Source organism: Molossus molossus, unplaced genomic scaffold (assembly GCF_014108415.1).
Source record: "Molossus molossus isolate mMolMol1 unplaced genomic scaffold, mMolMol1.p scaffold_m16_p_10, whole genome shotgun sequence".
NCBI lineage: Eukaryota > Metazoa > Chordata > Mammalia > Chiroptera > Molossidae > Molossus > Molossus molossus.
Window position 1 is genome coordinate 11,756,456 of NW_023425345.1, and position 19,165 is coordinate 11,775,620.

The 19,165-nt window shown below is 40.4% G+C and overlaps 1 protein-coding gene across 1 annotated transcript in view; it reads left to right on the forward strand.

Annotated features, from left to right (window-relative positions):
* Positions 1–19,165, forward strand: part of ALDH1L2 (aldehyde dehydrogenase 1 family member L2) — a 60,495-nt gene that overhangs the window by 27,088 nt on the left and 14,242 nt on the right. The window contains exons 10-17 of the mRNA XM_036251456.1: positions 523–670; positions 6,929–7,048; positions 7,571–7,698; positions 9,434–9,584; positions 17,691–17,761; positions 17,839–17,944; positions 18,166–18,253; positions 18,982–19,075. Coding sequence (XP_036107349.1) covers positions 523–670; positions 6,929–7,048; positions 7,571–7,698; positions 9,434–9,584; positions 17,691–17,761; positions 17,839–17,944; positions 18,166–18,253; positions 18,982–19,075 — 906 coding nt within the window. The remainder of the gene's footprint in view (positions 1–522; positions 671–6,928; positions 7,049–7,570; positions 7,699–9,433; positions 9,585–17,690; positions 17,762–17,838; positions 17,945–18,165; positions 18,254–18,981; positions 19,076–19,165) is intronic.

Below are 19,165 nucleotides of genomic sequence, written 5' to 3' on the forward strand. Positions count from 1 at the left end.
AGTCCTGGGTTTGGTTCCCACTAGGGGCACATACCCCCCAAAAAATTATATTGATCTATGGTTCTAATTAGTACCTATATTAATCATGTAATACAAACAAACATTTGTTTTATTTTTTCACACAATCTAGAGAAAATATTCTACAATATGACTTGTATTTCTCATAATCTTTACAGTTAGGACATTTCCTTTATTTTTTATTCCTTAACTGCATTTGAAAGGAAAGGAACTGATTTTATGAGCCCCTTATTATCTTGCTTGCATTGCAAGTAATTAAAATGTTTTTGTCTTGGTTTCTTTTTTCTTTAGGCAGAGATAAAGGACTGCCATTGTCCCTGCAGACAGCTTTTTAATTTCCCCCAGTGAGATCAATTTCTCTAATTACTATCATAGATCTTATAGGATACAAAAGGGCGTGTGACATAAATCTTACTTCAGAGAAACTTGATAAATGTAATAATACAACTCCCCTAAACTATATTTAAAAAAATGTAAGTAACATGAGCTGGTTCTTCCTTGAAGGCTGGTTGAAGAGATCAGACAGAAATGTGGTGGGCTTCAGTTACAGAATGAAGATGTCTATATGGCCACCAAGTTTGAAGACTTCATCCAAAAAGTCGTGAGGAAACTGAGAGGAGAAGATCAGGAAGCGGAGCTAGAAGTGGATTATGTAAGTCTATGGGGTTTAAAATCTAAATAAGATCCCTGCAGTACTATAAAAGAGTTCTTTCTATATCTTTCATCTACTTGTTTTTACGCTTACAATCTTTTATTTATTTTTCTTTTTTAAAATATTTTTTTTCTTTATTGATTTTAGAGAGAGAGGAAGGAAGAGAGAGACAGAAACATCGATGAGAGACAACATCAATTGGCCGCCTCCTGCATGCCCGCACTAGAAATCAGTTCCACAACCTGGGCATGTGCCCTGACCAGGAATTAAACTGGCGACCTCCTGGTGCACGAGTCGATGCTCAACCACTGAGCCACACCATCTGGGCTACACCTGCAACCTTTTAAAAATAATAGCTGTGCTCTGGCCAGTTTGGCTCAGTGGTTAAAGCATGGGCCTGCAGAGCAAAGAGTCGCGGGTTTGATTCTGGTCAAGGGCACGTACCTTGGTTGTGGTTTGGTCCCTGGCCCTGGTCGGGGTCATGCAAGAGGCAACCAATCGATGTGTCCCTCTCACGTCGATGTTTGTCTCTCTCTCCCTCTCTTTTTCTCTCTCTCCCTCCCTCCCACTCTATCTAAAGATAAGTAGGAAAAAAATATATCCTTAGGTGAAGATTAAAAATAAATAAATAAATAAAAATAACAGTTATATTGAGATATAATTCAAATACCATAAAATTTACCCTTTCACAATGTAGAATTCAGTGGTTTTTATTTATTTTTAAATGTTTTTATTGATTTTTTAGAGAGAGAGGAAGGGAGAGAGAGATAGAAACATTGATGTGAGAGCGAAATGTCCACTGGCCACCTCCCACATGCCCCCCCACTGGAGATCAAGCCCATAACCCAGGCATATGCCCTGATCAGGAATCAAACCAGGCCCTCTCAGTCCATGGGATGATGCGTAACCCACTGAGCTACACTGACGGGGTGAATTCAGTGGTTTTAGTATATTCAGAGTTATGCGACTCTCACCACTACCTGATTATGGAACATCTGTATCACCTCAAACAAAGCCCTGTTACCACTGGCAATCATTCTCTGCTCTCCTCCCCGGACACTGGCCCCCAGAAACCACTAATTTACTTTTTGTCTCTGTGGATTTGCCTATTGTAGGTATTTCATACAAAAGGAATTATACACTATGTGGCATTTTGCATCTGGCTTCTTTTACTTAGCGTAATTAGTGCAAGATTCATCCATGTCATAGAGACATATACTATCACTTCATTCCTTTTTCTGGCTAAATAATATTCCCAGTATACCACATTTTGTTTATCCATTCATTAATTCATGTACATTTGGGGGGTTTCCCCTTTTTGACTATTACAAATAATGTTTCTATGAAAATTCATGTATAAGCCCTGGCTGGTTTGGCTTAGTGGTTAGAGTGTCAGCCTGTGGTCCCGAGAGACCCGGGCTTGGTTCCCGCTAAGGGCACGTGCCTCAGTGGCGGTGTGTCCCCGGCCCTGGTTGGGTTGTGCGGGTGGCAGCTACTCGATGTGTACCTTTCATGTCGATGTTTCTCTCTCTCTCTCCCTCCCACTCTATCTGAACAAAATATCAAAAAATGTCCTCAGATGAGGATACAAAAAAAAGAAAGAAAATTCATGTATAGGTTTTTGTGTGAACATATATTATTGATTCTCTTGGGTATGTATTTAGAAGTGGAGTTGATGAGTTATATGGTAACTCTATGTTTCACTTTTTGAGGAACTACCAAACTCTTTTCCAAAGTAGCTATGTCATTTTGCAATCCCACGAGCAATGTAGGAAGATTCAGTTCTCCATGTCGTCAAAAATTTGCTATTTACTATTGTCTGCCTTTTCTATTTCAGCTGTCGTTATGGGTGTGAACTGGTATTTCATTGTGGTTTTGATTTCCATTTCCCTAATGACTGCTGATGAGCATCTTTTCGTGTGCTTATTGGCCATTTGTAGATCTTCTTTGGAGAAATGTCTATTCAAATCTTTAGCCCATTTTCAATTGGAAATTTGTCTTTTTAATTTTTGAGCTTTAAGAAAGTTTTAAAATTTGGTTAAGCCTAATTAATTATATTTGTTCTTTTGTTACTTGTGTTTCTATATGTCTTGTCTTATGCCTTTTTCACTCTCTATTCTGTCTTTACTCCTTCCTTTTGTGTTAAATGAATATTGTCTAGTATGCCAGTCTAATCCCTTATTGTTACTTTTATTATATATATATTTGGTTATTTTCTTAGTGGTTGCCTTAAGAATTACAATGGACATTTTTGCTTAAAACATCTGTATTCAGATTAATTCCAACTTAATACCAACAGTACAGGAAAACTTTGCTGCAATGTACTCTGCTCCCTAACCTTCATTTCTGCTATTATTACCATGCAAATTACATCTTTATACATTATAAGCTCACCAACATAGTTTTTTAATTATTGCTTTATGCAGTTGTCTTTTACATTTATACTGACTTTTGTATTTGCCTTTATTTCTTCATGTAGATTTAAGTTACTGTCTTGTATCCTCTTTGTTTAGCCTGAAAGACACCTTTTAGTACTTTTTGAAGGGCAATGTGCTGGCAATGAATTTCCTCAGTTTTTGTTTATTTGGGAGTGACTTAATTTCTCATTTATTCTTGGAGGATATTTTGGCTGTAAATTGAATTTTTGGTTGACAGTCTTTTTCTTTCAGCACTTTGAATATGTTGTCCTATTGCCTCTGACCTCCATTGTTTCTAAAGCTAAGTCATCTGTTAATTTTATTGAAGATTCCTTTTATGTGATGAGTTGCTTCTCTCTTGCTGCTTTCAAGAGTCTCTCTTTGTCTTTGTTTTTGACCATTTTATTATGACGTATTTAGGATGGATCCCTGAGTTTATCCTACTTGGAGTTTTTTAGTTCCTTGGATGTGCAGATTAATATTTTTCATCAAATTTGGGACATTTTCAGCCATTATTTCTTCAAATATTCTTTCTGCCCACCCCCCTTTCTGGGACTCCCATTATGCATGTGTTGGTACATCTCATGGTATTCCACAGGACTCCAAAGCTCTGTTTGTTTTTCTTCATTCTCTCTTTTTCCCCAGTTTCTCAGACTGGATATCTATTATCTAGTTTCTAATTCTTTCTTCTGCTAACTTGAATCTACTGTTCAACTCCTCTAGTGAATTTTTAAATTTTAGTTATTGCAATTTTCAACTCTAGAATTTCTATTTGGTTCTTAAAAAAAAATTCTTAGCTCTTTTTATATTTGTTTGGATGTTATTTTCTTACTTTCCTTTAATTCTTTCAATACAGTTTCCTTTAGTATTTCGAACATATTTATAAAAGCCTATTTAAAAATTTGTCAAATATGCCCTGGCTGGTTTGGCTCAGTGGTTGGAGTGTTGGCTCGCGGTCTGGAGAGACCTGGGTTCGGTTCCCACTAAGGGCACGTACCTCGGTTGCCGTTTGTCCCCGGCCCCAGTTGGGGTTGTGTGGGTGGCGACCACTCAATGCGTCTCTCACATCAATGTTTCTCTCTCTCTTTCTTCCTCCCTCTCTCTCTCTCTTGCTCTATGAATGCAAAAAGTGTCCTCGGGTGAGGATTAAAAAAAAAAAATTGTCAAATAAATTTAGTGCCTTGTTTTCTTCAGGGATGGTTTCCATTGACTGCTGTTCCCCGTCTGTGTATGGGCCTTTCTTCCCTGTTTCTGTGCATCTTATAATCTTTTGTTGAAAATCAGAAATTTTAAATAATAAAATGTGGCAACTCGGGAAATCAGACCCTCCACCCCCAACCCCCACCACCACCTTCACAGAAGTTGTTGCAACTACTGGTAGCTGTTGTTGATTTTTTCTTGTTTAGTAACTTTCTAGGACTAACTTTTTATTATTATTATTAATTTGTTTTTGTTTGGGCTAACTCTTTAAAGCCTGTGTTTTTTGTTCTTGGCCACCATTGAATTCTCTACTCAATTAACTTTGTGGTCAGCTAATGATTGTAAACTTACTCCTTCATAAAAGCAATGAGAAAAACAGGTGTGAGATATCCATAAAAAGCTTTAAGAAGCTCTGACATATTTCTGGGAATCTAGAAGGCCAACATATATGTAGGACTTGTGCATGTGCCCAGGAAAGACCTGAGAAAGTCCTAACCTTTTATCTCTAGCTGACCTGAGGCTCTATGCAAGCAGGAAGTGTGTGAAGACTCAGGCACACAGAATCCCTTAATCTACTATTCCAGAAGTACTTCTCATCAATTTAAAAAAAAATAAAAGTTAAGCCCTGGGTGGTTTGGCTCAGCAGTTGGAGGGTCAGCCCGTGGACCAAAGAGTAACAGGTTCGATTCCAGTCAAGGGCACATACCTCAGTTGCGGTTCGGTCCCCAGCCCTGATTGGGGTCATGCATGAGGCAACCAATTGATGTGTTTCTCTCACATCAATGTTTCTCTCTCTCTCTCTCTCTCTCTCTCTCTCTCTCTCTCTCTCTCTCTCCCCCTCTCTCTCTTTCCCTTTTTTCTCCCTCCTACTCTGGAGATAAATGGAAAAATATCCTCAGGTGAGGATTTAAAATAAATAAGTAAATAAAAGTTAAATAAATTTGGAAATTCTTTTAACATCATCTGGTTAAGAATATGAATTTTGGATTCAGACTAACCTCGGTTTAAATCCAAGTAACATTGCTTACTAGTCATGTGACCTTTGGCAAGTTACTTAACTTCTCTAAGCCTCAGTTTCCCCAGATGTGAAATGGCACCATAATAACATCTACCTCATAGGATTGTTGAGAGACTCAAATTAGATAATACATGTAAGACACTTAGCAGATTTCCAGAATGATGAGTTTATAAAACTAGACTATATGCAGGGACTGAACACATTTATTTGGATGAAGTTTCCTTCATTATATTCTATGTGAACACCTGGAAATATTTCATGAAATGTGAGTACTTGATATGGGATAAGGCATGATACCCTCTTGCTATTTTTTGTTTCTTCTTTAGGTATCATTAGTTTCTTTATACAAAATGATTTTTTAAACCATTAAATTTCTTTTTTAATATCTTGCATTGATATGGAATTTATGCCCAAAGTGTTCTTTCACATATAGTATCTCAATTTTTCCTCATAATAACTGTATAATGCAGGTATCATTATGCCCACTTTATTGTTAAAAAACAAAACAAAACCCTAAGGTTCATAGAGGTTAATGGACTAACCAAAATTCACTCATTAGCTAAGAGTAGAGAGTACAGTTTAGGCAACACATAGGTAAGAGAGAGAAAGTGAAAATGGGGAGGAACATAAGGAAAGAAAATTCAAAATGGCTCCAGTGTAAAAGAAAACCTATTGATAAAGGCAATTTCACCCTGTCCAGTTTGGGTCATCGGTTAGAGTGTCAGCCTGGGGACTGTAGGTTTGTGGGTTCATATCCCAATCGAGGGCACGTTCCTGGGTTGCAGATTAGATCCCTGGCCCCGATTGGGGTTGTGCGGGAGGCAACCAGTCAATGTGTCTCTTTCACATTGATGTTTCTCTCCCTCTCTCCCTTCCTTCTTTCCACTCTGTGTTAAAAATCAATGGAAAAATATCCTCTGGTGAGGATTAACAACAACAACAACTATAGATAGATAGATAGATAGATAGATAGATAGATAGATAGATAGATAGAAATAGATATAAATGGCTGCACTCCATAGATGTTACCACTAGATGGTGGTGTTTCCATTATCTGGAGGTCTTTTGAGTTAATGTTTTGTCATCTGTGTAAGGAAGAAAATCAGATCTTTATTTTATTTTTTTAATCCTCACCCAAGGATACTTTTTTTACATTTATCTTCAGACAGAGTGGGAGAGAGAGAGAGAGAGAGAAAGAGAGAAACATTGATGTGAGAGAGACCCATCGACTGGTTGCCACCCACACGACCCCAACCTGGGCTGGGGACAAACAGCAATCGAAGTACATGTCCTTGGCCGGAATCAAACCCGGGGCTCCCTGGTCCACAGGCTGCTGCTCTAACTGCTGAGCCAAACTGGCCAGGGGGAAAATCAGATGTTTACACAGCCCAGCCTTGAGCACTTTGGTCATCACAGATGCCAACCTCCTGCCTCAGCAGCCAATCTGAGCATCGTGAGGCCCAGGTCTTATATGTGCTCGTCACTTCTGGACAGTGGGAATTAGAATCCCAGTGACTTAACTTCTCCCTCTGCATTGGTGAATAAGCTTCTTCATTGCTATTCAGTATCAAATGGAGAAGCACAGAAATCCAATGAACCTATTATTATACTTCTCTCTCTTAGGTTTCAAAGGAGGTCAATGAAATGACAGTAAAAATGCCATATCAGTGTTTCATAAATGGACAGTTCACAGATGCTGATGATGGAAAGACTTACGACACTATCAACCCAACAGACGGCTCTGTGAGTAGTTACTCTGTCATGGATTTTTAGTTTATACACAGCTGTAAAAGAGATAGTCTCAAGAGGTTACTGTAGTTCATGCCTTCCTTCAACTATTCAATTCTGTTTCTGGCTGCTGTTAACTATAGTAGCCTATTTTATAGAAAGCATATTTATGGTGAGTTTAGACAGATACATGTCCACATCTGAGGCACACCTACACATAAAGCTATATGTGGGGGGAAATTTTCAGACTTTGAAGGCTCATGGCAAGAAACTCAGCTTTCCTACGGCACTAGAAGAAATAGTTCTAGTTTTCCTAAATCTGTCTTTCCATAATGCAGCGTGACACAAGAAGTACCAAACTTCAGGCTCACAATTTTCAGGTTGAAATTGTTTCTTTTGGTTTATTTTATTACTGGATGTATTGGTTTTCCATCGTAAAATTTCTGAATTTCATAATATGAGATTAATTCTAAGAAGCATATTCATATATCTTGCTATAAAATAATCTTCAACCTATTTTTACTCATCTTGAAATAGACAATATGCAAAGTATCCTATGCTTCTTTGGTGGATGTTGATAAAGCAGTAGCAGCAGCCAAAGATGCCTTTGAAAATGGTGAATGGGGAAGAATGAATGCGAGAGAAAGAGGAAGATTGATGTACAAGTATGTTTTTTTTTTTAAACGCAAGTCTGCGAACTTTGATATTGACTAACATTGTCCAGATTTAAAATATTTCTTCAAAACACCCTAACCCACACCTATTCCATAATATGTCTTCTGTTTCTTACATCATGTAAAATTTTATAGATGTGAGTTTCTGACTTTTGTATTATTGTTTGTATCAGTCAAGGTCCCAGTAGGAAAAGAAGTTTAATAAAGGACTATTTAGCCCTGGCCGGTTTGGCTCAGCAGTTAGAGCGTCGGCCTGCAGTCCAGAGAGACCCGGGTTCAGTTCCCACTAAGGGCACGTACCTTGGTTGCAGTTTGTCCCCAGCCCTGGTTGGGTCGTGCAGGTGGCAACCACTCGATGTGTCCCTTTCACGTTGATGGTTCTCTCTCTCTCTCTTTCTCTTCCTCTCTCTCCTTCCCACTCTATTTGAACAAAAAATGGAAAAATGTCCTCGGGTGAGAATTAAAAAAAAAAAAGAGGACTATTCACCAAGATATATGCAAGGTCAAGGGATAACGAGGTACCCTACAAGGGTAGCAGCTGGGGGCAGCTCCCACTACTCCAAGGTCTGAAGAGACAGCGGAAGGGGCTGTCACTAGATTCTGGCCAGATCTAAAGCTGTAGGAGACCACACTCTGGTGGTTTGTGGCTGGGGGCTCAGCAGCTGCTGAACCACAGCCCATCTGTGAGGCAGCCGGGGCATTCCGATTCCCGACCACTTTGCCTCTAGTTCACCATCTTCTGGGAGTGCCGCACATTCGACTCTCGTTGGCCAACCCCCGTGAGAGGGTAAGGACGCCAAGTGATGTAGTCTAAGAAGGTCATCCTTCCAGGTCACAGAGCAGGGTGGAGACTAGGTAACAGCAACAAATGGAGAATATCCAGCACCCCGTTGTTTTCAAAGACAAATTTTAAATCTCCTTTATGTATAGGAAACAAGGAACAAGGAAGAAAAACACTAAGACCTGCAAAGGGTATTAGAAATTGATAACCAAGGATGTCAAGAATATGAATTCAACCATAACTTAAGTTTTCTGCTTATCTGTGCCAAATAGCTGACCTTGGTCAAAAGATCTCTTAGAGCAGGTTCTAGAAGAAACACTGGGGTAGGGGATTTCATACCTGGCTTTGGAACAGTCCAAAAGGGACAACTCAGACAACTACTAAAGGAAAGCGAATAGCCAACGTGAACAAAAAGGATGAATTTTGACGATTTTATCATCATTAGATGGTTCCAGACTTATTCTCCCACAGAAACTGGACACCAAACCAATCTGTTGTGGTGCCTGTAATTTATTCCATCTAGTCCTATCTTATCCTGTTCAGTCAGCGTCGGAAATATTTCTGCACCAACCAGAAATCCTCATGAGTTCAGGGCTGTGGGTTGCACTCTGACATCTCCCTGTATGTTCACAAACTTCCCACATGCCCACTGTTTTCCGTCTTTGACCTCCTTGAACTACCATGGCTCAACCACTGTTCTACCTCATATATTTATGAGGCCGGTTGTACAGGCTTCCAACACCCTCTGCTTCTCTTCTAACTCTTGAAACAAATGATTTCCGACCTTATTTGTTTAATGTCTGTCTTCCCATATTCTCCACGAGGACAGAGGCCTGGTCCACTTGTGTTCGTCGCAGAATTCTCAGCAGCCCTTCAGAGGGTGCCTTGTCCAACACAGGGTTCAATCAATATTTGTTGGACGGGTTTCTTTCACTGACCATACAGACTCGCAGACCTACTGGAAGCGAACCAGGAAGAGCTGGCAACCATTGAAGCCCTCGATTCAGGTGCTGTCTACACCTTGGCTCTGAAGACTCACATCGGAATGTCTGTGCAAACATTCAGATATTTTGCTGGCTGGTGCGACAAAATCCAAGTAAGCGCAAATGTCTGTCTCCCTGTAGATCATTCCAAAAGGAAAAAGGACGGGCATTTATTAGTTCGTAAAGACACGGTGCCAGAGCCCGCCCTGATGTAGGTTTTCTCACCTAATCCTCGTAACAGCCATGTGAGGTGGGTACATACCTGTTACCCTTTACTACCTGGAAGAAAACGGAGGTTTGAGGGCAGTGGATGACTTGCCTATGGTAACATAGGAAGCAAACCGTACAGCTAGGATTTGAACTCAAAATTTTCTGAACAAGTCCAGTGATGTTCTTTGTACTTTACTACAATTCTCCTGAGGGCATCTAATCTTCTGGATATATAGGGAGAACCTTATATCATGGAGGGATGGCAAATTCAAGTGTCTACAGAGGCCAGAGAGCTAGCATAGATGGGCTTAGCAGGCTGGGTATAAGAAAAGAAAATTTAAGACATGAGAACAATAAGTACTTCATTTCCATTTTACTATATAAATAAATAGCACATATGTGATGACAAATGGCAACCATAGTTGCCCTTGGCATTGGGGCTACAAAAGGGAAAGGTGGGGCTTATATCAGACAGCAGAATACATCCCACTCATAGACTCATGATAACTACTGCAGTACCAGCCATTACAGCCACAGTCCCAGCATAGGTAAAAAGGAAGTCGGGAAGGGGAGAAACATAAAAGGATTTTAAAAAGCACCCCATTCCTCCATGCCTTGGGAGGCTGCCCTAGACTCTACTGGGGGTTATAGGTAATATAATATAAGATATATGCATTATAGTACCTATATATTACATTATATAGGTAATATAATATAAGGTGTATGCATTATATTATATTATGGGGTCAAATACACCTGGCCCCAAGGATTTTAGATAGAGATTGTACACTTACTTGTATTAGTAACAGCAATAATATTTTATGTGGCAAAACCAATATATAGCTTCACTAAAGATTGCTATAATAAAATCAGTTATGATTAACTTTGGTTGCATATATATAATAGAGAATGCAACTAAGAAGTTTGTGTTTATCCCATTTCCAAGGAGTCCAGAGGCAGGCAATCAGATCTAGTATGTGAGATGAAGGTCCCCCCCCCTCTCTCTCTGCCAGGCCATCCTTTGTACCACGTGACCTCCACTCGAGGCTGTCTCATGGTCTCATGATAACCACTGCAGTACCTGCCATTGCAGCAACATTCTGAGCAGGAAGAAGGAAGAAATGGGAATGGGGGGAAGGGTACAAGAGCACTTGTCTCAGTTGCATCAGCCTACTTTAAAGAGCATTTTCCTCTCAATGCCTTGCGCTTACATCTTCCATTGTTCATCTCTATCTGCTATGAAAACTGGGGCACAGTTTTTGATCTGGGCATATTGCCATCCCCATTTTTTAAAAATATATTTTTATTGATTTATTTTTTTTTTTTTTTTATTTAATTTTATTTATTTATTTATTTTTTTGTTACAGATATTTTACCTTTTTACCCCATTGGCACCCCCCCCCCCCCCCCCCCCCCCTGTCCCCGGCTTAGTTGTCCATGTCCATTGGTCATGCATACATGCATATAAGTTCTGTGGTTTATCTCTTCCCACCCCCCCACCCCCATCCCCTCTTCTGAGGGATGTCAGTCTGTGCCCTACTTCCATGTGTCTGGGTCTACTGTATTCCTCAGACTGTTATGTTCATTATATTCCGTATATAAGTGAGATCATGTGGTATTTGTCTTTTTCTGCTTGGCTTCTTTCACTTAGGATAATACTTTCCAGGTCCCTCCATGTCGTCTCAAAGGATAAGAGATCTTTCTTTCTTACCGCTGCATAGTACTCCATTGTGTATATGTACCACAGCTTTTTGATCCATTCGTCTACTGGTGGACACTTGGGCTGTTTCCAGATCTTAGCTATTGTAAATAGTGCTGCTATGAACATGGGGGTACATATATTCTTCCTGATTGGTGTTTCAGGCTTCTTAGGGTATATTCCCAGCAGTGGGATCACTGGGTCGAATGGAAGTTCAATTTTTAATTTTTTGAGGTAGCACCATATTGTTTTCCATAGCGGCTGCACCAGTCTGCATTCCCACCAGCAGTGTATTAGAGTCCCCTTTTCTCCACACCCTCGCCAACACTTGTTGTTTGATGATTTGTTGATGGCGGCCATTCTGACAGGTGTGAGGTGATACCTCATAGTTGTTTTAATTTGCATCTCTCTGATGATTAGTGATGTTGAGCATTTCTTCATATGTCTCTTGGCCATTTGTATGTCCTGTTTGGAGAGGTGTCTATTCAGCTCCTCTGCCCATTTTTTAATTGGGTTCTTTGTCTTCCTTTTGTGGAGTTGTATGAGCACTCTGTATATACTGGAAATTAACCCCTTATCTGATACATCGTTGGCAATGATGTTCTCCCATACAGTGGGTTGCCTTTCCATTTTGATGATTGTTTCTTTTGCTGTGCAGAAGCTTTTTAGTTTGATGTAGTCCCATGTGTTCATTTTCTCCTTTATTTCTGTTGCCTTAGGTGATGTATCAGTGAAAATTCTGCTCCGTATGATGTCCAAAATTTTGTTGCCTACATTTTCTTCTAGAATTTTTATGGATTCACGGGTCACATTTAAGTCTTTTATCCATTTCGAATTTATTTTTGTGTATGGTGTAAGTTGATGGTCTAGTTTCATTTTTTTGCATGTAGCTGTCCAATTTTCCCAACACCATTTATTAAAGAGGCTGTCTTTGCTCCACTGTATGCTCTTGCCACCTTTGTCAAATATTAATTGAGCGTATTGCCTTGGGTCCATTTCTGGGTTTTCAGTTCTGTTCCACTGGTCTATATGCCTGTTCTTGTGCCAGTACCAGGCTGTTTTGGTTACAGTCGCTTTGTAGTATAACCTGATATCTGGTATTGTGATCCCTCCAACTTTGTTCTTCTTTTTCAAGATTGCTGTGGCTATTCGGGGTCTTTTTTGGTTCCATATGAACTTTTGAAGTATTTGTTCTAGTTCTATGAAATATGTCGTTGGTATTTTGATGGGGATTGCGTTGAATCTATAGATTGCTTTGGGTAGTATGGACATTTTAATTATGTTAATTCTTCCAATCCATGAACAGGGTATGTGCTTCCACTTTTTTATATCTTCCTCTATTTCTTTTTTCAATGACCTGTAGTTTTCTGCAAATAGGTCTTTTACTTCTTTGGTTAAGTTTATTCCTAGGTATCGTAATTTTTTTGGAGCGATGGTAAATGGGATTGTTTTTTCAGTTTCTCTTTCTGTGAGTTCATCATTGATGTACAAGAATGCCGTCGATTTCTTGACGTTAATTTTGTATCCTGCTACTTTGCCAAACTCATTTATTAAGTCTAATAGATTTTTGATGGAGTCTTTAGGGTTTTCTATGTACAATATCATGTCATCTGCAAATAATGACAGTTTCACTTCCTCCTTTCCAATTTGGATCCCTTTTATTTTTTCTTCATGTCTGATTGCTGTGGCTAAGACTTCCAGTACAATGTTAAATAAGAGTGGCGAAAGTGGACATCCCTGTCTTGTTCCTGTTCTTAATGGAAATGTTTTTAGTTTCTGTCCATTGAGTATGATGTTGGCTGTAGGTCTTTCATATATGGCCTTTATTATGTTGAGATATGATCCCTCTATTCCTACATTGCTGAGCGTTTTTATCAGAAATGGATGCTGGATTTTGTCGAATGCTTTTTCAGCATCTATTGATATGATCATGTGGTTTTTATTCTTCATTTTGTTTATGTGGTGTATCACGTTTATTGATTTGCGAATATTGTACCAGCCTTGCATCCCTGGAATGAATCCCACTTGGTCATGGTGAATAATTTTTTGATGTATTTCTGGATCCGATTTGCTAGTATTTTGTTCAGGATTTTGGCGTCTATGTTCATCAGGGATATTGGCCTGTAGTTTTCTTTCTTCGTAGTGTCTTTTTCTGGTTTTGGAATTAGAATTATGCTGGCCTCATAGAACGTGTTTGGAAGTCTTCCTTCTTCTTGAATTTTTTGAAATAGTTTGAGGAGAATGGGTGTTAGTTCTTTTTTGAATGTTCGGTAAAACTCCCCCGTGAAACCATCTGGGCCTGGGCTTTTGTTTGCTGGGAGAGTCTTGATTACCTCTTCAATTTCCTTAGTTGTTATTGGTCTGTTCAAGTTTTCTATCTCTTCCGGGAATAGTTTTGGGAGACTGTGTGTTTCTAGAAATTTGTCCATTTCGCTGAGATTGTCGAATTTGTTGCCATATAGTTGTTCATAGTAGTTGTTAACGATCTTTTGTATTTCCGTGGTGTTGGTTGTTACTTCTCCTCTTTCATTTCTGATTTTGTGTATTTGGGTTCTCTCTCTTTGTTTCTTGGTGAGTCTAGCTAAGGGTCCATCTATCTTGTTTATCTTTTCGAAAAACCAGCTCTTTGTTTCATTGATCCTTTGAATTGTTTTTTTGGTCTCTATGTCATTTATTTCTGCTCTGATCTTTACTATTTCCTTTCTTCTACTTGCTCTGGGGTTTTCTTTTTGTTTGCTTTCTAATTCTTTAAGTTGTGAGGTTAGACAGTCAATTAGAAATTTTTCTTGTTTTTTGAGGTAGGCCTGTAGTGCTATGAACTTCCCTCTCAGAACTGCTTTCGCTGCATCCCATAGATTTTGTGTTGTTGTGTGTTCATGTTCATTGGTTTCCAGGAAGTTTTTAATTTCTTCCTTGATCTCCTCGGTGACCCATTCATTGTTTAATAACATGCTATTTAGCCTCCATGTGTTGAAATGTCTTTGCATGTTCTTTGTGCAATTGATTTCTAGTTTCATGCCATTGTGATCTGAGAAGATGCTTGATATGATTTCAATCTTCTTGAACTTGTAGAGATTTAGTTTGTGTCCTATCATGTGGTCTATCTTTGAAAATGTCCCATGTGCACTTGAGAAGAATGTGTATTCTGTAGTTTTGGGGTGTAATTCTCTGTAGATATCTATTAAATCCATTTGGTCTAGTGCTTCATTTAGAGTCTCTGTTTCCTTGCTAATTTTTTGCCTAGAGGATCTATCCAGTGCTGTCAATGGGGTGTTGAAGTCCCCTGCTATAATTGTATTGTTGTCGATTTCTCCTTGGAAGTCCTCCAGAAGATTTTTAATATATTTTGGTGCTCCTATATTGGGTGCATATATGTTTATCAAGGTTATATCTTCCTGTTGGATAGATCCTTTCAATATTATGTAGTGGCCGTCTTTGTCTCTAGTTATGGCCTTCATTTTGAAATCTATTTTATCAGATATGAGAATTGCTACCCCCGCTTTTTTTTGCTTTCCATTTGCTTGGAAAATTTTTTTCCATCCCTTCACTTTCAACCTATGTGAGTCTTTTGTTGAGAGGTGGGTCTCTTGTAAACAACATATAGATGAGTCATGCTTTCTTATCCAATCAGCTACTCTGTGTCTCTTTATGGGAGCATTCAATCCATTTACGTTTAAGGTGATTATTGATATGTACTTATTTATTGCCATTTTTGTTTAGTGTGGTTCCATTTTTCTTCCCATTTCTACTGCTAATTACAGCAGTCCTTTTAACATTTCTTGCAGTGCTGGTTTGGTGCTAATGTATTCCCTTAGCTTTTTTTTGTCTGGGAAGCTCTTTATTTGATCTTCTATTTTGAATGATAGCCTTGCTGGGTAGAGTAGTCTTGGATTCAGATTCTTGTTTTTCATGACTTTGATTACTTCATGCCATTCTCTTCTGGCCTGTAGTGTTTCTTGTGAGAAGTCAGCTGAAAGCCTTATGGGGTTCCCTTTGTAGGTAACCTGTTGCTTATCTCTTGCTGCTTTTAGGATTCTCTCTTTGTCTTTAATTTGTGGCATTTTAATTACTATGTGTCTTGGTGTGGGCCTGTTTGGGTTCTTCTTACTTGGGACTCTCTGTGCTTCTTGAACTTGAATGCCTTCTTCCTTCACCAAATTAGGGAAGTTTTCTCTCACTATTTTTTTGAATATATTCTCTATCCCTTGCTCCTTTTCTTCTTCTTCGGGGACTCCTATGATACGAATATTATTACGTTTCCAGTTGTCCCATAGTTCTCTTAAGCTGTCTTCCTGTTTTTTAATAGTTTTTTCCTTTTGTTTTTCTGATTGGTTGATTTTTTCTACCCTGTCTTCTAATTCACTGATCCGGTCCTCAGCTTCCCCTACTCTGCTTTTTAAACCTTCCAATGTGTTTTTCATTTCGGATATGTCATTTTTTATCTCTTCTTGTTGGTTTTTAATTTCCATTTGGCTTATTTTCAGTGTCTCTATGTCTTTACTCATGCTGTTCAGCTTCCTCAAGATCATGGCTCTGAATTCTAGCTCTGTTAACATGCCTAATTGCTCCACATTGATCTCATCTTCGGTGGAGGTGTCTTGCTCTTTCATTTGGCTTCTGTTTCTGTGTTTCACCATTTTAGCTATCACTGTGGGCTTTGGAGCCTGTCAAGTTCTCCCTGTGGGTGTTGGTGTTCTGCTGTTTGTGGCTCCCTCTCCTGTGTTTAGATGAGCGAGGGAGGACCCGCGTTGAACACCACTGTCAAGTCTTACTTTCCTGGTTAAAGTTGCCAGCCCAGGAAACGTACTGTTATCCTCTAGCTTTTTGCCTGGAGGCTAGCAGTCTAGGTTAATTGATGAGTTTTGGGTTGTCAGTTGATTGAAAAACTCCCTCTGGTGCTCAGCCAAGGGGCTTTCACGAGGGTGGGGCAGATGCTGGTTGTTAGTGAGCCTCAATTAGCACTTCAATGGCCCACAGGGTGGGGTTGGATCTCCGAGGGAGGGGCTGCTGCCTCTCTCAGAGCCCTGGGAAGGAGCAATGTGGCTACCGTCCTGAGTGGCTGCACTCAGCCAAAGCTCTGAGCGCCCTCCAAACCCCGAGTGTCCCGACACAGTTCCAGTCCAGTCTGCCCTCCCTCCGCCGGAGCCCAAGGTGAGTGGCTGTGGCTGTTTCAGCCTCTGTCCCGGCTGCGCTGTGGGGCCGCCTGGGAGTGTAACCCGCGGGCGCCGCTTACAGCTAAGGCCGCTGCCGAGCTGCCGACCGTGCGCTCCCAGCCCCGTCTCGCGCCTTCGCAATCCTACCGGGATGGAGTCAGTGTCCTGCGTTGTATGGTCCTCCAAGCTGCTTTTCTGTTGTTTTTTTCCGTCGATTTGTCTGTGTTATAGTTGTAATTCCAGTTTGGTTCTGGGAGACGGTCTGTGTAGCTCCGTTCACTCCGCCGCCATTTTTCCCTCTTTTTTTTATTTTTTTTATTTTTATTTTTTTATCCTCACCCGAGGATATTTTTCCATTTTTTGTACAGATAGAGTGGGAGGGAGAGAGAGGAAGGGAGAGAGAGAGAGAGAAACATCGACGTGAAGGGACACATCGAGTGGCTGCCACCCGCACGACCAACCAGGGTCGGGGACAAACTGCAACCGAAGTATGTGCCCTTAGTGGGAACCGAACCCGGGTCTCTCCGGACCGCAGGCCGACGCTCTAACCGCTGAGCCAAACTGGCCAGGGCTGATTTTTTTTTTTTTTTAGAGCGAGAGGAAGGGAGAGGGAGAGAGATATAGAAACATTGATGTGAGAGAGAAACATCGATTGGCTGCCTCCTGCACACCCCCTACTTGGGATCGAGCCCACAACTGGGAATCGACTGGGGACCTCTCAGTCCATGGGATGTTGCTCAGTCCACTGAGCCACACTGGCCGGGCACCATCACCATTATTAATATAGAGTTTCTGTCACTAAGGACAGAGGGGAGAATGGATGTTGGGCAGACAATTAACATTCTCTACCATGCCAAGAAATTGGAATGGAGGTGAATAAATTAGAATTACGTTTATTCTCCTGTGCCCCAGTTCATTCGAGAAAGAAATAGCAGTTCCTTTCTTGGTGTGGTAGATTGCTTATACATTGAACACTGCCTTTTCATATCAGCTAGAAAAAAACCCAAGAGAGGCAGGCAGAAAATGGACTCGCTGAGATTAAAGAAAAAAAATTTAAACCATCTATAATATCCTCAAATCTCTAACCTATTTTGAAACAGATTAAATCTACTCATTTCAGAAAGTAAAGTAAGTACCTTTACTTCTTTGTTTTTTAGGGTTCTACCATTCCCATCAACCAGGCCCGTCCAAATCGCAATCTGACCTTCACCAAGAAAGAGCCCCTTGGGTAAGACAAGGAAAGCGCCTCTGAGTGTCTTGTGCTAGTTCGAGACAACTGAGGATGTCGTCTTTCTTCCTCTGCAGTGTCTGCGCCATTATCATCCCCTGGAACTACCCGCTGATGATGCTGGCGTGGAAGAGCGCCGCCTGCTTGGCAGCGGGCAATACCTTAGTGCTCAAGCCAGCGCAGGTGAGACGCAAGCGGCCGGTGCATCACCTCCCATTTACTTAAAATCAGAGACGTGCATTCTTTGTACTTTTTTTTTTTTTACTTTGCTGTAAGTCTGAATGTATGTCAAAATAAAAGTAAAAATAAAATGAACCTTAGTGTGGCCATAGAGGGAAAGCTGGGTACTGAGCTAAAGGACAGGGAGGAATCTGAAGAAGGTCATTCCGTCTGCTTCTGCTCAGGTCACGCCCTTGACTGCTTTGAAGTTTGCAGAGCTCTCTGTTAAAGCAGGCTTTCCGAAGGGGGTAATCAACATCATACCAGGCTCAGGTAAGCCAGAGGACCCACTTCGCTGCAGTTAATGAATGGTACAGGAGTGCTGAGTGGCTGTTTTCCCACTTGAGTCTGTCCTGAATTATAACTATATAAAACTAAATACTGTTTCCCAGACAGTTAACTTAAGGATAAATATACTTACCGTGCCCTAAAATCCTAAAATGGAAATATAATGGTGCATGAGTGGGGCCGGAAGGGCAGAAATTGTACAGCATTGTGAAACTACCTTAAAGTGGCCCATTTAAATTTTTGAAAACTATTTTGGAAGATAAAAACCAAAACCCAAGGCTTACCCATCTTTGAGGGTGATGGGTGGGGTGAATGACAGTTGCATGGAGAACATTATGTAGATTTTTGTCAGTTTATAATTAATACCAAAAATGTAAAACTAAGATTTAAATGAGAGCTTAGAAATCTCCTTCAATGAATTCAAAGCCATCCTGGCCATAAGAACTTAACTCATGTTTTAAATCATGCCCAGCCGGTGTGGCTCAGTGGATTGAGCATCATCCTGTGAACCAAGAGGTTGCCAGTTCAATTTCTGGTCAGGGGACAGGCTGGGTTGCAGGCTCCACCCCCAGTAGGGCATATGCAGGAGGTAGGCGATGGATGTTCTCTCATCGAACTGATGTTTCTCTCTCTCTCTCCCTCTCCTTTCCTCTCTCTCTAAAAATATCAATAGAAGTATATTTTAAATCATGTTTGATTCCCTAATTCTGCAGGTGGTGTCGCAGGACAACACCTTTCTGAACACCCTCATATCCGCAAACTTGGTTTCACTGGCTCCACTCCTATTGGCAAACAGATCATGAAGAGGTATTGGCATGACTGTGTCAGTTTGCTGTAGATGCTGTTAAACCAGGTTTGGGGTTTAGCTTTTGCTTCTTCGAATAGGGTGCTTTGGGA